The sequence below is a fragment of the Rhagoletis zephyria genome, unplaced genomic scaffold (assembly GCF_001687245.7).
Source record: "Rhagoletis zephyria isolate East Lansing unplaced genomic scaffold, Rhagoletis_zephyria_1.1 Rzeph_scaffold_10967, whole genome shotgun sequence".
Lineage (NCBI taxonomy): Eukaryota > Metazoa > Arthropoda > Insecta > Diptera > Tephritidae > Rhagoletis > Rhagoletis zephyria.
In genome coordinates, this window is record NW_016168044.1 from 1,371 (window position 1) to 20,094 (window position 18,724).

Here is an 18,724-nt window from a genome sequence, read left to right on the forward strand (position 1 = left end):
CAGGGGAGAGATTTTAGCTGAGTAGGTTTGCGTTGACAAGAGAAAAGGTGGTTGGTGTCATGGGGGAGTCTCCAAACTCCAGACACTTATAGGGATATCGGGGTCGAGTCTAGGTAAGTAGCTTTTTAGGTGGGCGAAATATCCAGAACGTAGTTGGGCCAGAGTGACACGGGTCTCACGTGGCACTCAGGAGTCTGAGTCAGCTGAGGAGATTGGACTCCTTTTACGGCATTCATAGGGCGAGTGTCGTGAAAGATGGTGACCGACTCTCTTTGAATACCGTTGATCGCTTGTCTGTACGTCATAAGCTCCAGTGTTTGGCCAATGTAAGACTGGACCTTATACTCGAAAAGATGCCCTCTAAAATGCCTGGGTGGAAGCTCCCTCCACAAGCAAGGGCCTGTTATGGTGCTCGCGTATGTAGCACCCCACCAAAAACTGCTTGCTGAGCATTTGGTTGTGCTATCTTACTGGGAGTATTTAAGCATAGCTATGTAGATGGAATTCGGGCGACATCAGAAGGCAGCCTGCCGCTGTCCGGAGTGCAGTGTTTGCAGCTTCGCCCATTCGCACGCTAATATTGAGCAGTTGTAAGCATAAGAGGCAATCGAGACTCCCTCTGCTGGTTGAGAGAACTTTGACATATAGCAGTCAACCAGTAGCGGGGAAAGGACATCACCGTATGGGACCCCTGTTTAATTTTTCTTGACTTGCTAGTTTTGTCTCTAAAGATTATTGACGAATGTCGACCACTCGGATAATTCGCTGATCACCGTTTGAGACCCTGCGGGGAGAGGACGCCCCAATGTCTTCTTGTTGCGTGGAGTGGATGACGGTATCAAACGCCTTTGACTGGTTGAACGCTACCCGAACTGTTCTCTCACAGGGGCGGTTTCGGTTCAAGCCATGCGTTACACATAAGTTAGTGTTTGGCCGAGCTTCTCCACCGATCAGTGGAACGACCTCCAGTTTTACGCTGACTCCGAACGACGATTATATTTTTTATGAGAAGCTTTTTTTCATGACAGAACTAGTACATCCGGAGGTTTGCCATTGCCTGCCGAGCAATGACCGCTATTAGAAAAAACATTTTTGTACATATGTATGTTAACCTAAAAAAATTATTTTGTGTTTATAGTTAAATGCCTTTAAGGCCACAGTTATACATTTTATTTATTAGGTTTAAAAAAATGGCGTTTACAAAAATAATAGTAAAAAAATTATACATTTTAAGCACATTTCTTAGTGATATTTTTATAATTATTGTATACATAAACCTTATACACTTTTTATTAAAGAAGTTTCGCGGCTTAAGTCAATATATGCGTAAATATACATACAAATTAAATATACACTCCTTTTGAAAACAATGAAAGAGGTTTGATTCGTATTCTCTATGTTTTTTTTTTTTTACTTTGGTTTCAAGTGGACTAGTTAGCGCAAAATGCTATCCAAAACTTAAATTATTCTTATATATTCGAATTCCATTTTGAAGTAATGTTTATATGTAGTTTCAAATAAATTTTCGAAGAGATTGTATCCGTTGCTCCGTTTTTAATAAATTTTAGTATATTTTTCGATTAAATAATTTGTTCGCTTCTCTTTTTGCTGAAGCTGATTTAAAACATGCCTGGTCGATCAGTTTCTTGATTTGCTTGTTTCTCAAAGAACATGGCATCCTAAAAAAGATAGAATATATTAATTTTCATTATTTTAATTCGTGGAATCATACTAAATTAAAATAATTTTAAAGACATCTCTAAAATAGTGCGTAACACTTCATTCTAGCAACAAATGCATATCGTTCACAAAGGCCCTAACAAACAATTTTTTTTATTTTACAGGAGAAGTAAAAATCATTAGGTACGAGTATTGATTATAAAAATGTGGCATATAACTTCGTTGTTTTTGGCACTAACACTTAAAATTTTTATTGAAAGTGCATTTTAATCCATTCTACCGAAATCTATGAAAAAACCCGGTTTCGAAAAAGGTTGGTTAGGGCCTTTGTGAATTAAAGTGACGATATGTATCATAAGCTTTTAAGCTTACAAGGTTGAAAATTGCTTTTTTATTGATCCATTTTAAATATTTTCCCCTTGTAATCGTATTTTTATCTTTTAGTTTTTAACGCTTTAATACTATACAAAAAGCCTAGCTGCATAAATTTTCTGGCCACCTACAAACATTCACTAACTAAAAAATGATTTAATTTTTTTTATTTTACCTCAATCCTCAAATTCTTCGACGAAAACGATTTAACAGTTTTAAACGATAGAACTTAACGCTATATCTCTACATATGTACATTAATAATAAATGAAATATATAATTTTGCTCAAATGAAAATTGTGTAATCATTTTATTTTACACTTACAATAAGGAAAGTAGCGCCCAATAAAACCGCTTTCATGCGCACATCCAAATCCATTGGAAAATTAATGCCAAAGAAATCAGCATCGGTGAATAATTCGCGTGCTAAACCAGACCACTGCTTTGAGATCTTCCCCACAGTCTCCCCGGTTAATGAAACAACCTAGACGAAGAAGCAAAAATGTTACAACCCCAAAATCCATATCTTAAAACATTTCTCTATGCAATACCTTGAATTCTACATCACCACACATTGTAAACGTACAAAATGGCCCCTCGATGCGCAACACCGTATCACCAATATGATTTTTAATAAGAAATGATGGCGAACAAATGCTCCATTCTTGTTCGATGGTACCAATTACGCTGCCCGGCGGTGCCGACACTTCCATTGTTTGCAAGCAGCAGGGGAAACAGCACGCCGAACAGGCCAATGGACGATTCAAATGGATGACTTCATTGCGGAAATTGTCAAAAATTTTCATATCAAAAGGACGTGCCGGGCCACACATATTACGCGTACAGCAATCATTGTCTTCAACAGCGTAATAGACTTTCTGGCCAAGCGCATTTTTTATGGAGAATTTATTATTGGTTTCGAAACCGGTGAAAGCTTCGAGTAATTCTACTTTTTGTTTAACCAAAAGCTGGTCGACCATCGTAAGGTACTCCAAGCCGCGCGGACAATTCGGTATGCCGGCTGGTATACTCATCCAATCGCCTAGAAATGTAAATAATGTAATGTGCATCGTTCATTGAAAATAAAGTAGTGCTTATATAATAAAAAAAAAACATAACGTTGTGTACCGTTATTTTGTCCACGATCCGGTAATCGGAGCTAAATCAAATTAAAAGATTCTTAGAATTCCGTTGAAGTTGTCAAAAGCTATGAGCTCATATAAAAATTTAGGAAAACCGTTATTTTTTTAATGATCCCGTAATCGGAATTAAACCAAGTTAGTATGGGGCTACTCTTTAGGTACTACTCTTCCGATAAAGAAAGAATTATCCCAAACATATATGTACATATCGTCGTTTAAAGTACAAAACCGCGTCAATAAAGTTTAGGTACAACGAATTTTTTACAATACGGGCAATAATTTTTTAAATATTTTACTTTTCGATGATTTTTTATAAAAGTATGGTTAATTCTATAACAAAAACCCAAAAATCAGAGTTCCAAACCTTGTGCAAAATTAAAGAAAATTCGGAAAAATTACATTCAAATATTGCACTTTTTATTTACGCTCTCTAGAAAAAAGTTGAGTATGCAGTTTTTTAGCCCATTCAATTTTCGTATAATAAAGTGCAAGTATAAGGAAGCTAGGACTTACCATTGATTTTTGCGAAATTTTTTTGTTGAAAGTGTCGAACATTTTTTCCATATAAAAAAATTATGAAACATTATTACATTTTACAAACATTATGTTTTACGAGGGATTCTCGATCAGCGAAAAGTTAGAGAAAGGCGCGTACATGATTAAACAAAAAAATGTAAAAGAAAGAGGCTTGTAGTAATTTGTCAGCACAAAAAAAAAATTCATTTTGTTAGAAATTTTTCTTGAACCACAATATTTTATAATATATAATACAATTTCAAGCGAGAAAAAGTACTCGAAAACGAATCGTAAACGCCTATCATAAACGACTTTTTAGCCGGTTTTTCTTCTTCGAGAAAACAGCCAGTTACGAGCTCGTTTACAATGATTTTGCTGGCTGGGTCTAAAGCCGTTTTTCTCGAGTTTTTGGTTTTCTGAGTTATAACAGTATTGAATTGAATAAGCGTTGTGTTCATTTTTCACAAAATTCGATGTGATTGAAAGAACGAATTTTTTTTTGCTGACTGTCCTACGCATTTTTTTCATATAAAAAAAATTCTGAACATTTTTTATATGGAAAAAATGCGTAGGTCTGAAAATTTTTTATATGGAAAAAATGCGTAGGACAGCCAGCAAAAAAATCTCAAAACTCAACGCGAATATTTGACATTTGAAATTTTCACATAATTAAACTAAAATTTAATGGGCTATAAAACTGCATACCTTAATTCTTTTTAGAAATTCGTATTAAAAAGTTCTCGATTTCGCTGAAACTTTACAGATTTTTCTTAATTTTTGTACACAGTATCATTCTCGGATTTAAATAGGTTTTGCTAAAACATAAGTCATATTTTAAAACAAAATTAACAAGAGCCGTATGCTCAATTTTGGGAGTAACAGTATGTAATTTAAAACAAAAATTATTTAAAAAAGTTTTTAACATGTCGATAACTTTTTGTATTCGCGATACCTTTTTGTATTCGCGATACTTAATCAGTACTTGTGAAAAAGTATTGAGTTCTCGATACTACTCAGTACTCATGAAAAGTATCGATATTATGTACTCGGTACACGTATCGCTCTATCACTAATCATAACTCCCCTATAAAATCGTCTGCTTAAAATGTTAACCCTAAAATCTACTCTAGAAGTCTGAGGTCAGAAATTTCATTTGAAGTCGTTTTATACCTGATATTTTCGATAAATTAATTGCACTTTCGGTCAAAATGTTAAAACTTTAACTCCCCTTAAAAAAAAAACCTCTGGACTGGTAGTGTATTTGGCAAAGTTGGTCTGCGAGACAACCAATCATCAATAGTGTAATCAATCGTCATTTTAGTCGATTTTGATATGAGTACTTTAAACTTCCTAGGTTAGGCTGAAGTTTTTGTTGCCACTCAATCGATTCCCGGAAGGTTCTTGTGATGAACTCAACAAAAATCCAATTCATAAATGATCTACTGTTTTCGCTATGCAGTTTGAAAAATTCGCGTGAACACTACTTCTGAAGTATTTTAGGCAGCCAGTTCCTGCCTTGAGGACGCCGCCTTAATCGGCGATTCTGAGTTCTCATTGCTTTCAAATTGACGTTTTAACTTGCTTGAATAATTTATAGCGCTTATTTTTATTTTTGGTCAAGAGTCACGCAAACAGATATATATCTACTCATGATCTTTGGTTGTTATTGCTGTTGTTAATGTTGTAGCGGCACAACTAAGCCCCGTCTATTATCCATCAATCCTTGTCGTCAAGCTCAACAAACGGTAGGCCCAGGAAACGCGGTTGCTCCCGATGGGTTGAACCCGAGGGAGAGAGGTGTTAGATGACTAGGTTTAAGTGGTTGGTGTCGCGGAATCTCCACATGCCGGACATGTATTAGATAACTGGGCCAGAGTAACGAGGCTTTCTTTTGGCAACTGAAGCTCATTGTCTGCGGTTGCTAGTGATTGGGCTCCTATAACGGCATTCATGCGGTGGGAGTCACAGCTGGTAGTGATGCGAGTCTGGATCGCGTCCGGCTCTATGTGTCGGATTGACTTAGATATTTTCTGATTGAAAGCCTAACCCCGTTTAGAGCGGCGAACCCATTGATCTCTAATATTTTCCTTCACTTTGTGGAGGCTTAAATGGCGGCACGAAACACAATTTTCTCTACATTATATGTTTTCATCGTGCGATATTTCAATCGTTCATCGATTTGACTGAAATAAATACATGTAATAAAAAACCACCCTTTCTCTCTCTAACCACTCCGAATTTTTCGACCTTCCCTCGTAATTATAGAATCAATCATTGATTGACGTCCGTCTACTGCAGTAACAGCTCGGCCAAAAGCGTAGAAAAATGTGTAAGCGCGAAAAATTTAATTTTTCAAGTATAAATCAGGCAAAGTGTAATCTAATCATGTTTGCTAGAATATTTTTTGAATAGTCATTCCTCAAAAGTTATAAGTGATACTAAGTGTATATAATAGATAAAAAAAATTTAACATTTCGTCATTTGAACTAAAAAAAAAAAAAAAAACGACTCGCCAATTAAGCGGCAACAATTGAGCAGCTGAACTTGAGCAATAAATGTTACAGCTTGTGGGGGTTTCAAAGTCAACAATGATTGAGTTAGTTGCTCGACATTTGTCACAGAATAATAGGCTACTTGTATATATGTATGTATGTATTTATGTGCATATCGCACACCTAGAGCAATAAAGCCACAACTAGATATATGCAGTTTTTGAATTTAACTTCCATAATTAACGTGAAAAGCAGCTACTCATCTGCATAGAATTCTTATATATATCAAAAGAAAGTTCTTATTGCAAGATAGTAAACTAAAGCTATTAAGTAATCTGAATTTAAGAAGAAGCAAAAGTTTTTTTTTTGATCTCCTTGAAGAAAAGCAGTTCCTTGTTGAAGACCCTTCACTCTGGGTCTGCGAAATAATAATTCATCAACTAGAAGTAACAAGTAAATTTAGTTGGCTTTATTGTACACATACGTACACCTATGGTCAAAACAATAGAACTACGACATTTTGAACAGTTTTGACAACTTCTTCTCTAACTTCGTCATCGACTCGAGAACGATTAGAGAATTATCCTAATTATCTAATGTAGAAATCCAAATTTCTCTAACGTTAGAGACTGTGTTTGCTGGATATATACTATATCTTACTTGGCTGCGTGTACATTAGACCATATCTACCCGAAAAAAATTAACCATATACCCTGAGTCATAAAGTATTTTTGGAAGGCCATTTCGAAAAAAATATTTCACCTTTTTACATTTTGTGTCATATCATCGGCATCTACAGCCGGATCTTACAGCCGGTTTCACCAGCAATTTAAATGGAAAATAATTTTTTATTTCCTGTTAATTTCCATATGATATTCAAAAAATTAAATTTATTTTCCACTTAAATTGTTTTCGTGAAATTGGCTATTAATGTATGATATATCGATGTTCTTGTCTCGAGAAGACAGTCTTTTTGTTCCAAAGTTCATTGACCAAATTGACTTCTTATCGCCCTAACGTACCACCCTAATGCCAGTAAATTAAAGCTCAACAAAGGTCATTAAACTTTTGCTAAGGAAGTATTTTGATTATTCCAGTAGAACTATTTAAAAAAAATAAATTAATGCGGAATGTAGGTGACACCGATTTAATTTTAAAAGCCAAATTGCTTCAAAATTGCCTTCCAAGAATGTTTGAGCTCTTTATTTTGAAGGTGGCATAAGTGCAGATGCATTCAGTTAGACTTATGCCACTTTCAAAATAAACGGCTCACTTTAGAGTCAGGGGTGTACGGCGAACTTCTTTTTTTGTTGGATTGTAAGGTGGTACGGTCTAATGTAAATAAGTATGTCCATATGCATTTCATGTGTATGTATTTATGTACATATGCAGGTATGAATAAAAAATATAGTTATATTTATGATCATTTACACGTTCGTATTAACATTTTCTTTGTTCATAATCTGAGTTTCAATTTGAAACGTCTTATCAGACAAATTTGTTTTAGCTATCACTTGTAATCAGAAAAGTACTACTAGATATCCTTAAAATATGTTTATATACTGATTAAGAATGTATGTACATATATACATTAGACTGCATCACTCCCCGTACATTGGAGTTATAAAATTTTTTCGAAAAAAATATTAAGATTTACGTGAGCTGGACTGATTTGAAAATACCTCCAAAAATGGAGATTTTTTTTATGAATAAAAATTGTTTCTTAAAGAAGTTTTTGAAAAAATCCCCTTAGATGACAAAACAGTTTAAACTTAAACAATCTGCATTGCCAGTTCGTTGGCTGCCTCGTTTACGTAAATATCTCTATCTCCCGGGACCCATATTAGGGTAATTTCGTATTGATCACAGACATAGGCCAGCTCTCTCCTACAGTCCCTCAATATTTGGGATCTTACAGAGGTATGTATAAGCGAATGCCTTAATGGCCGGTTGGCTATCCGAGAAGATATTCAGATGAATATTTTGGAAAAAAATTATAGGTAATTTTTTTGTCAAAAGATTTCGCAATAAATTTAAACGGTTGTAAATCAAAAAAAAAAAAAAAGGAGAAATATGTAAAACTATAAGCGTTTATTGTAAAATATACTAAAATATGCGCAATAATTATGCAAAAAAAATAGGTATTTATTGCAAAAATATGCAAAACTATGGATTCACTGCAAAATATGCAAAAATATGCACAAACTATTGAATGTGTAAAGAAAACTTAACCCTTTCCGTTTGTAGATGCCCAATAAAAAACATGCATTTGCATAAAATTCCGAGCCCTACTGAATACTCACTAATCACTTTTTTTGCACCTGCACTTGTTTCAAGACTAATGTTTTTGTGTTCCTTTCTGTAGCGGCGAAAATAACATTTACTTTCCGAAAATAAAACTGAAGGTAGCGTTAATCCAGGACTACTTTTGAAGTTTTCTTTTTTCATATAAAACCGAATTTATTTCTATTACTACACCAGCCAGTCATCTCACCTTTTGTCTTCATCGCTTAGGAAGAATTCATATCCTTTCCTTTTTGCTGATTTATTTAAACGCAACGAGCGTCGAAATTTTTTCGCCAAAGGTTTATTTGTTTCACGTTCGACCACACCTTTCAAATTGCTGCTGCGTCTGCGCAGATAATCATATTTTTCATACAAACTATGCCAAATGATGCGCAGCACTTTAGCACCCACATCGCCTATTCGGGTAGTATTGTTGTTGTTGCTGCTATTGGCGCCGCTTTCGTTAGGCGTTTTTGTTGCGGCAGCTGATGTTGAACCATACAATTCTACTGTGGATGCATATGAATTTTTAGCCGTTCGAGATTCGCACATTCTGCTGGCCGAGTGTTTGAAATATAGTTTTAGTAGTTTTTAAAAAAATAACCAAAAACATATGTATGTGTGAAAATTTAATTTATACTTTTAGAAAATAGCGTTTTAACCACGAGCTGCATATATTGCCCGGCTGGACCGTTGCTGCAAGACTAAATGTATGTGGATGAATTTCAAGCCGACGAAGACGTATGTATTATAACCATCACAAATGTTGGCAATGTACTACAACGCGCGCGTTTATCATTTAATTTGCTCAATTAAAGAACTTGGTGATAAGATGTGATCGTACCGGAGAATTTTCAGCGAGAAACGTAATATTTGGGTTTAATATACACGAGTATTTAAGTACATATGTACATACGTATATTTGTGTAGTATTTATATACGCTCGTTTGTATGGCGGGCGAAAGCGTTACAACTTACTAAGCATCTTAAGCATAGTCTACTACTTAATACAAATTTGAGTAGACAAACATGTGTACTTAATTATTACAGATGCATTTAGTTAGTTGAGTAGGTAAATGCCAAATGTTTTCTTTCTCAATTGCACTTTGTTCCTTTTTTTCTGTTCTGCAGCAAAGTAGGTCATTGCTCGGATTGGCGACTCCAGAACACGCGTTCTCGAAAAATTTATTCAAATTTAACCATAACGATTTGCAGGAAAGAAACCTTTTCCAATCGATTTGCATTGTCGTCGCTCTACGTTTAATGGTACAGAAATACCAGGTCATTGACTATGTTGAACGAAATAAATACGCACGCACGAACGACTTGGCTATCGCATATGTGTCGCTATTTCTTATCGCAGAAGGAACAAGGGAGTTCTTTTACAAGAATAATTACTTTAATGACTAGCAAAGATGCAATAAAATGCACTCAAATTGAATTTCATCGTACATACATACATACAGTATTGGCCATATCTATAGCACCCCCATTTCGGAGTGATATGGTTATCCTAAATTATTAATTTTTAAGAATTTTCAATTAAAATACAATTTATTGACTAACAAAACCCATATAAGCCCAAGTTTTAAACTTTGTAAAAGACTAAAAAAAAAAATGCAAAAAATTTTCTCATAAATTTCTCCGAAGTGTTAGTATTTTTTTGAGTATGCAGTTTTGTTGAACTTTTTTGTAGATTTCTACAAAGTTTTAAACTTGAGTTTATATGGGTTCTGTAAGAGAATAAACTGTATTTTAATTGAAATATCCTAAACAATATCACTTTGAAATGGGGGTGCTATTGTATTGGCCAATACTGTATATGCATATGCACATACATACATACATACATAAATAGGTACATTATCTATATAAAAATATTGATTTACTAGTATCGATGAAAGTACAACTTTTATAAATTGAAAAATTCACTTTAATTTTTTATGCTTTTCGGAGTAAGCAGAATAACTTCTGAATGTTGTTGGAAGCAATGAGGTATCTAAGTGGTCTCTTCACAGGCAGGAAACTTAGGTTAGGTCGGAACAGCAGCACCTCGGGCAGCAGAGTTCACTCGGATGTCGCAAGTCCTATTGCAGGTCGTTTAAGAGAGCAGTCTTCGTTATAAGGAGCTTGATTTTTGGCGTTCTAAGACAAGCGTAAAGGAGTGTTAGCGAAATTTGAAGTAGCCTTTTCTGACGTTGTTTTTTCTTTTTTTTTTTTTTTTGGAAAATTTGGCGTGGATTTTTCGAGGATGCTATTACATATCGCTAGTGTCGAGTGAAAATTTGCCAAGTCCCATTTTTTCAATTTTTCTTCTTATTTTGCAAAAATGTCGGTATGTACATGATTTCGCTTGTTCTAAACTAAAACAATTCAAAAAGAATAAAATTCCACAACGTTAATAAAAAGTTGTTGCACTCTCTGTGACTATTTCGGACTTAGCTAATTTACGAATAGAAAAGTTTAAAACTAAAACAGGTGGTTGAATATTTTAGGAAATGATGCATTTGTAATTGTTCTTGCTTCTTGCATCAAAGTATAGTTTTTTACAAAATTTAGAGTTAGCAATGCCTTTCTCTCACGCCCTAAGCTATCGATATTACATATTCAATTATATACATATTTTTAAATTTATTTATTTATTCAAGGGGAAAAGCTGAAAATACATAAAGCTGTTTTTCTGTAAGTTTTTTTCCCCCATTTTAAGGTTCACGTCTCACGATGTATGGGCCAAAACACAAGTAATTTTTAAGCAAAAAAAACAATCGACTTTAATTCTCATATAAAAATTTTGGAGTACCGTTATTTTCTTAATCCAATGATCGGATTTAAACCAAATTAGTATGGGAGGGGAGCACCCTTGAGGTACCACCTTTCCGATAGAAAAATAATTATCGAAATCGGTTGATGTGGTCTAAAGTTATGCGGCAACATACATAAAAAAACAAAAATATTCCCACGAATTGATAACCTCCTCCTTTTTTGAAGTCGTTTAAAAAATTCACGTTGTTCCCAGTGATTTTGAACACTCAATATGAGAGTATTGCAGGAAGGTAAATATTTTTTGCAGGACCCAGTAAAAACAGCAAAATCATTGTTCTATAACTTTTTTTGTTGTTATCCGATTAACTTTTTAGTTTGATCCTTTTTGGGAGGAAGTGGATAAAACCTTCACAACGGTAAGTTATATGAAAAAAATGAATTAAGCTGTTTTTAAAGGGTGCCAAAAAAAATTTTAACCAACGTGAAATGCTCTCATAGTGAGTTCAAAATCGCTTGGAACAAATTGAACTTTTTTGTGTTACGGTCTTACACAACGTCGGTGATACTGCAAAACGGTCTATGTCTATTAGTACCCTTCACACTTAGATGGTCTCTTACTTGCACCGGAATGCACCTGTAAATCGTTACACCCTAATAAACGCATGACAAAACTGTCTACCTTTGGCTGATGAAGATGAACGATTGCCAGAAGCGATCAGATATATGTAGATAACAGATCAATTAAGCACCAGAGGTAATAAGTGACAAGTGTAGTTTTGCAATATCACCGACGATATTTTTGTATGTACGTACTTGCTTTTTGTGAGGCTCTTTCCTGTTTTTACTTTTCAACTGAAAATACATTTAAATAACCATGCACAAATTTCCTAAATTTACTAACCTGCTGGACCCATTGGTTGTCCCGGCTGCATCATTGGCTGTCCCATTGGTTGTTCTGGTGGTGCCATTCCTGGTTGCGTAATTATTGGGCCTTGTGGGCCATATCCAGGCCCAGGTTGGAAGCCAGCGCCTCCATTGTACTGTGGCTGAGGATGTGGCATGCCACCATAAGTAGGTTGTTGGCCACCACCGTATGGAGGTTGTTGACCGCCACCATAAGAAGGCTGTTGACCACCACCATAAGGAGACTGTTGCGGTCCACCATAAGATGGCTGCCCGCCGCCATATGGCGGCTGTTGACCACCATAATTTGGAGGCGCTTCACCATAGGGCAGCATTTGTGGCACGGGTGTGTATCCGCTCTGCGGTGGTCCCGGTGCAAAGCCCTAAGGAAAGAAAACACGGAATAAAAAAGTTTGTACAGCAGCTAAGAAATTATAACTAGGTTTCTACACATGTATGTACATACATATGTATGTATGTATATAAGTATGTACATATGTACATAAGTACCATGGCAATAACTAAATTTCGCAATTGTTCTCGTTGACAAAATCCAGCGACTTCGCAGAATTAATATTTTTGAGTAGAGCACACAGCAGTAAAGATAAAGTTTATTTAATTTGTGTAAAATAAAGTTCAAAAATAGGTTGGTTTATGGCGGATTGATCGTTATTGTCGCAACAGCTAAAAAATTCCCTAAAGAGTTTTTGGGGTATGATGCTGAAGTGATAAAAGGCCAGATAAAAATCTGGGGCGTTGCGTGGGAACGTTGGATGGTGTTGTTGTTGTAACAGCATAAAAATTTCCCAGAGTTTTTGGGAAGTGTTGCTGGAGTGACAGTCCTTGGCCAGATATAAATCTGGGTCGTTCCGGTAACGTAGACCCGATTGTCGTGGGATGGTGTCGTGTGGACTGCTTTCACAAGCCGGCCATATATTGCATTTGTAGCGGCCGCGTCCAGATAATAAGAAGTTCACCCCGCTACAATATCTAGACTTTAGTTACGCTGGAATTACAGGCAGCTTAAACTCTTCGTTTGCAAAGGTTGAGGGCCACGACTTTTACGATAATCGAGTTGCATGTTTTTGTTAAACGTATCGTGAGCCATAGTTGAAGCCATTGCTGAATATGCGGTGTACGCCCATTTTTTTAAACAAATAAAATTTTATATACGTATATGCACTTACATATGCACCTGGTGCTGAAGGCTGATAACCGTCGGCTTGTGCCACGTTGGGGGCTGTTCCTACTGATGGATATCCAGCTCCAAATCCCGGCGGTACATATCCGCCCTTATTTATGTTAGTCATTGGCATCGACATTCTTCGTCGATATGTGCCTGTGAAACCTTAACTCAGTATTTCTTATTAGGTAAAGACACTCCCCACTTTCCCCTGAAATAAGTTTTAAGTACGGCCGGTGTTATGCAGACAAACTTTTGTGTGGCAAATTAAATGGCGGCCGCTTGGTTTGCTCTGAGGATGTTACGTCGAGTGCGGCACAAGGCAAGGGAAATTTATACACTGTACTTATAATTATTTTTTAATTTATAAATTCGCTTCGGCACAAGGTCAAGCGTGACATCACCATAGTTAACTCTAGATATCATGGATAACTAACAGGGTTGGCACTTCACGAAACTAATTGCGTAGCAAAATACCAGAAAAATCGTACTAAAAATAAAAAATCATACCGAAATATAAAAATTTGTTATTTTAAATAAATATGTATATTCAATGTTATAAAACAAAACATAACAATTAAATTTTAACAACATTTGTACTCTTTTGGGTATTGTATTATACATGTTTATTTTACAGTGGCGTTTTTCAAATGCCGAACTTATAGAACTACACACTTTCTGCCATTTACCCCAGCACTTTCGCCATAACTAAGTGAAATTTTACGTTATTTTAGAATATCGATAATTCGATTTCTACGGGATATTGCCTCTGTGGAGCCGCCTTTTTATCTGTGGCAACGAATCCATCATGGCAGTAGTTTGACACGCAGTCATTGTTACCTCTTTCCGCAACTTCGTGCCCCTTTCCGCCTGTCATGCGAATATTTGTCCGGTGGTGCCTATTTATGTTTCAGACGTTTTTGTTCAGACGCCTCTCGCACAATTTGCAATAAGAGTACACATTTAGATCTTGAAACCATGTCCTGTTTACCACATTTTTGAAGTCATAGTGATTTACAAATAGTTGGTGCCTATAAGTTGAATGAAATATAAAAAGCGTAGTAAAAATGGGATTAAGCGTACTGGGGTACCAAATTTTATAATTTAGGAAAAATCGTAGTAAATTTACTACGATTGTAGCAAAGTGCCAACGCTGGTGTGCTGTCAAATCAGTAGGAGCAAAAACAAAATACATGTAAAGAAATCAGCTGATTTAACAACACCACCAAGGCGAATTTATACAAGGTGATGTTGATGGCGAATCTAGATTTTCGCAGCGGTACTTCTTAATGTCAAAATGATGTGTTTGTTGTAATATGAAATCGCCTTGTTTACAACAAACATCATTTTGACATTACGAAGTACCGCGTCGAAAATCCAAATTCGCCACCAAGGCGAATTAATTTTTTTATTTCTTCTTCTGAATGTCAAAATGATGTGTTTGTTGTAAAATTAATTCGCCTTATTTACAATAAATACTTCATTTTAACATTAATAAGTTCCGCGGCGAAAATCTAAATTCGCATTGAACACCACCTTGTATAAATTCGCGTTTGCAGTAACACCACCTTGTAAAAATTTGCCTTGCCTTGAACATATCGTTATGTAACTCATAATTTGAATTTCAAATACAATTAACGACGAATACGTAAAAACTTAACTGTGTTTTTAATTCCCGCTAAACTTAGAGGCAATGAAAACTTATGTAGCTCAATGTGCCGTATGAATAAAAAATAAGCAATCGCCTTTTCATAAAATTTCAGGCCTAAAATTTTTAGAAAAAGCGTTTGCTTAATTTTCCTTTTCAATTTTATAAATAAAATCTTACGATTCTCAGCCTTTGTTAATTAATTTGAGTGCTTTGGAAAAGAGAAGAACTGTCCTTTCCATTAGAGGTTTACGCCGACAGGCCTTGCGGTGGCGGCGTGGTCAACTTCAAGTCATATATCTACAACATAATTAATGGCATTACTGATTGTCCAATTTTACTTGAGCAGATAAGCTTTAACGTTCCGCAAAGAAGTCCACGTAATGTCTACCCTTTTTACGAGGAAAACTACAAAACTTATTATGCAAGTAATTCACCCATTGCTCGTGCGCTTCGAGAACAGAACTATTTTTCAAAGTCACAGTTGCTTCATTTTTCTTTATCTTGTTGTGCTTTTATAAAAACTTTAGACTCAATTACTTTATAAGTTTATCATTGTATATACATACATAAGTATATTTTATTTTGCTAGTCTCTAAGGTAATTTTCACTGTAGACTTAATTCAATAAATAAATAAAATTTTTCTTTTTTTTTTCTTTCAGATTTCTTTATTGCAAATTTCTTAATCGTTCATTAAATGAAGATCTTAAGTAGCAATATAAAAAATGTATGCATGTACTTAAAAAATGCTTGCAATAAAAATGATCTTAGTCCTATCATATTGTAAATATTACTAGAAAAATATTTAGTCAAGTTGTTATAAAAAGGCGTATTCGGTGTCTTGGTTGTGAAAAGGTTGATTTCATAAGTACTTTGTTTGCTTGAAAATCAACAAGAGCATAAGCGAAAATTCAGTAATGTGCGCGTTGAGTATACAAGTTTGTAAATCCTTTTAGGCGTAGGACGTAGCAATACCTGTTGTACTGGCTAAGAAAAAAATTATTTGAGCATTGATTTAATATTCAAAATGCACCATGTCCTGAAAGAAGAGGAAGTTTAAATAATTAGTTATATAAAAATATTTTTCTATGTATTACAATTAAAAATGTTGCAGCTAAAACCACAGCTTTCATGCGGACGTCCAAATCCATGGGAAACTTGGCGCCAAAATAATCAGCATCCGTGAAAACTTCCTTGTTAATGCCTCTCCACTGCTTTGCGATTTTTCCAATTTTTTCGCCATTCATTGCAAAAATCTGAAAGTAATCCAAATAAAGAAAACGTTTAAATTTTAAAATATACATAAATTTTAGTTTTAAATACTTGTATATCACTTACGTCAAACTCTACGTTAGCGCAGCACTTGAAAGTGCAGCGTGGTCCGCGAATACGCAACACATTCTCGCCATAAGCATTCTTGATTAAGTACAAAGGACGAAGAAGGGACCACTCTTGTTCTACGCTACCAATTACCGTTCCCGGCGGCGAAGATACCTCCAAAGTCTGCAAACAACACGGAAAGCAACAGGATTCACAACGCAATGGTCTGTATATGTGCAGGACTTCATTTTGGAAGTTATCAAGCACTTGTATATCGAATGGACGGCAGGAGCCGCACAAATTTCTGGTCAAGCAATGAGTGTCCTCGACAGCTAAATATACATTTTCGCCAGAAGAGTTTTTTATTTTTGATTTGTTTTTCATTTCACAGCCAAAAAATACTTCCACCAAATCCACTTGTTGCTTTACAAGCAGCTGGTCGACAGCCGTTAAGTACTCTAAACCTGTTGGACAGTTAGGTATGCCGATAGGAATGCTCATCCAAGTCTCTATTTGAAGGAGAAAAAATAATGATATATACATTATATGGAACTCGGCAAACATGTAGGTTCATACATGTTTACAAATGTATGTATAAACAAATATGGAAACAGTAGAATACCTTGCGGTCCTATTGTGGCCCGTGGCTGCCGCACAATCGGTGGTGCATCTTGCGGAACACCTTCATAGTCGCGATTCTTTTGCATTTTGGACCTTCGTTCTCCGATTCCAAATTGTTGAGTTAATTGGATGAAGTAATCGTAGGCACTTTTTTCTGCAAAGCAATTGTGTGGATGGATGGATTATTGTTACGAATATATGCACACATATACACATGTATCTTTCTGTACTGCGGCCGTTTTATCCAAGGTTTTAACTGTTTGAGGAATGGCAGGATCCTGTAACTTTTTTAAATAGAGTTTTTACACCATTTCTCAAAAATTAAAAGAATTAAATAAGAAATGCATAACAGACACTCCTTAAACAGCAGCAAAAAAAAAAACAAATTAAAAAACACATATGTATGAATGCACAGGAATGCATTCGAATAGGCAAAATAATATTTAACCCTTCAAATTTTTGGGAATTCACTCTCACATTCTAGCGAATTTATACAAGGTGGTGTTACTGGAGAATCAGGATTTTCGACGCGGTCTTTCTGAACATCAAAATGATGTGTTTGTTGTAAACAAGGCGAATTCATATTACAACAAACACATCATTTTGACATTGGGAAGTAGCGCGGCGAAAACCCTAATTCGCCAGTAGCACCACCTTGTATAAATTCGCCTTGGTGGTGTTACTGGTGAGTTCAGATTACAACAACAACAACGGCATGTATTTTATATTGCGGGTGTTATGTCAAATCTCAATTCGCCCCAAAAGTTTTTTATGTATTTTGTTTTTGCTTTTGATGGGTGTGCTGTCAAATCAGTAAAAGCAAAAACAAAATATATGTAAGGCGATGAAATCAGCTGATTTAACAACACCACCTTGTATAAATTCGCCTTGGTTATAAATGTCACGTAAAGCCACAAAGATTTATCTGGCACCAGCTTTATCAGTCGTTTATCTACTACTAGTCGACACTCACAATAGGGGTGTCAATCTCAATCTGCCTTATCCTGAGTTTCGTCCGAAAAAATTTCACCCGAAAATTTTGATCCCCCTCATAATAAATACATGGAAACCAAAAGTGAAAAGTGAACCCGTTAGAGAAAAATGAAACTCATGATAAGGCGGTATCTGGTTTCATTTTTCCCGAACCAGTTCCCTTTTTACTTTTCGTTTGCCTGTATTTATTATGGGCGGATGAAATATTGTCGCGTGAAATCCTGAGCTTCGGATAACCCCAATTATTGAGAGTGAACAACGTGATTCGGTTGACGTGGAGACGCCATTAAAGTTTACGAGGCTTTTATGGGAAAGCCCCCTTTGCGAAAAGGTGTAAACCGGTGCATAAAGTGACTGTTTGACAGATCAACCAGGATTTTGTGAAAATGCCGAAAATTAAGTCGATACAGCTAATGGATGAATTCATTCGCGTATTATTTTTTCATTGATTTTCATTATTTTATCAAAAATTTTAGTATAAAAAATTTCGGCCCCTCGGCAATACTGAAGTTTACGTGGTCGTTTGTGCATCAAATTTGCCCCGGTAAATTTACGAGGGGCTCGTAAATAGAACTCCATACAAATTTAGACAGCTCTTTTACAAGGCTCGTAAATTTACAAGCTTTACGAGGTTTACGAGGCTTTTACGAGTTTAAGGGAAGACCCCTATTAATGGTGCTAAAAAATACAACCCTGTGTTTGGTTTTAACGCCGGTCGTTGCTTCTTTATTTATTGCCGTTTGTTTAACGTGGGAAGTCATTGATATTTCATCAGCCAGGCGAATTGGACGTAGCAGCGGATTTG

At 35.6% G+C, this 18,724-nt stretch overlaps 2 protein-coding genes and 1 long non-coding RNA gene across 6 annotated transcripts; 1 reads left to right on the forward strand and 2 right to left on the reverse strand.

Annotated features, from left to right (window-relative positions):
* Nucleotides 1–1,399: 1,399 nt before the first annotated feature.
* Nucleotides 1,400–13,768, reverse strand: LOC108376792 (phospholipid scramblase 1-like). 3 transcript variants are annotated; one of them, XM_017633034.1, is made up of 5 exons: nucleotides 13,341–13,768; nucleotides 12,152–12,536; nucleotides 2,603–3,093; nucleotides 2,377–2,535; nucleotides 1,400–1,679 (listed from the first exon to the last, which is right to left on the reverse strand). In XM_017633034.1, the coding sequence occupies exons 1-5, from the start codon at nucleotides 13,473–13,475 to the stop codon at nucleotides 1,620–1,622; spliced, it is 1,230 nt and encodes a 409-aa protein (XP_017488523.1). In that variant the 5' UTR covers nucleotides 13,476–13,768; the 3' UTR covers nucleotides 1,400–1,619. The 3 variants fall into 3 exon arrangements, with proteins under 3 accessions (XP_017488523.1, XP_017488525.1, XP_017488524.1); XM_017633036.1 differs by lacking the exons at nucleotides 12,152–12,536; nucleotides 13,341–13,768 and adding an exon at nucleotides 8,696–8,788; XM_017633035.1 differs by lacking the exons at nucleotides 12,152–12,536; nucleotides 13,341–13,768 and adding an exon at nucleotides 8,505–8,683.
* On the forward strand, nucleotides 9,029–15,775 carry LOC108376794 (uncharacterized). Its single transcript, XR_001849283.1, has 2 exons — nucleotides 9,029–9,353; nucleotides 15,648–15,775. It is a non-coding gene; the product is annotated as an uncharacterized LOC108376794 (long non-coding RNA).
* LOC108376793 (phospholipid scramblase 2-like) lies at nucleotides 15,655–17,282 on the reverse strand. 2 transcript variants are annotated; one of them, XM_017633037.1, is made up of 5 exons: nucleotides 17,139–17,282; nucleotides 16,928–17,080; nucleotides 16,324–16,814; nucleotides 16,083–16,241; nucleotides 15,655–16,024 (listed from the first exon to the last, which is right to left on the reverse strand). In XM_017633037.1, exons 2-5 carry the CDS (start codon nucleotides 17,010–17,012, stop codon nucleotides 16,001–16,003), a joined length of 759 nt encoding a protein of 252 aa, XP_017488526.1. In that variant the 5' UTR covers nucleotides 17,013–17,080; nucleotides 17,139–17,282; the 3' UTR covers nucleotides 15,655–16,000. The 2 variants fall into 2 exon arrangements, with proteins under 2 accessions (XP_017488526.1, XP_017488527.1); XM_017633038.1 differs by lacking the exon at nucleotides 17,139–17,282 and having other exon boundaries at nucleotides 16,928–17,107.
* Nucleotides 17,283–18,724: the final 1,442 nt, after the last annotated feature.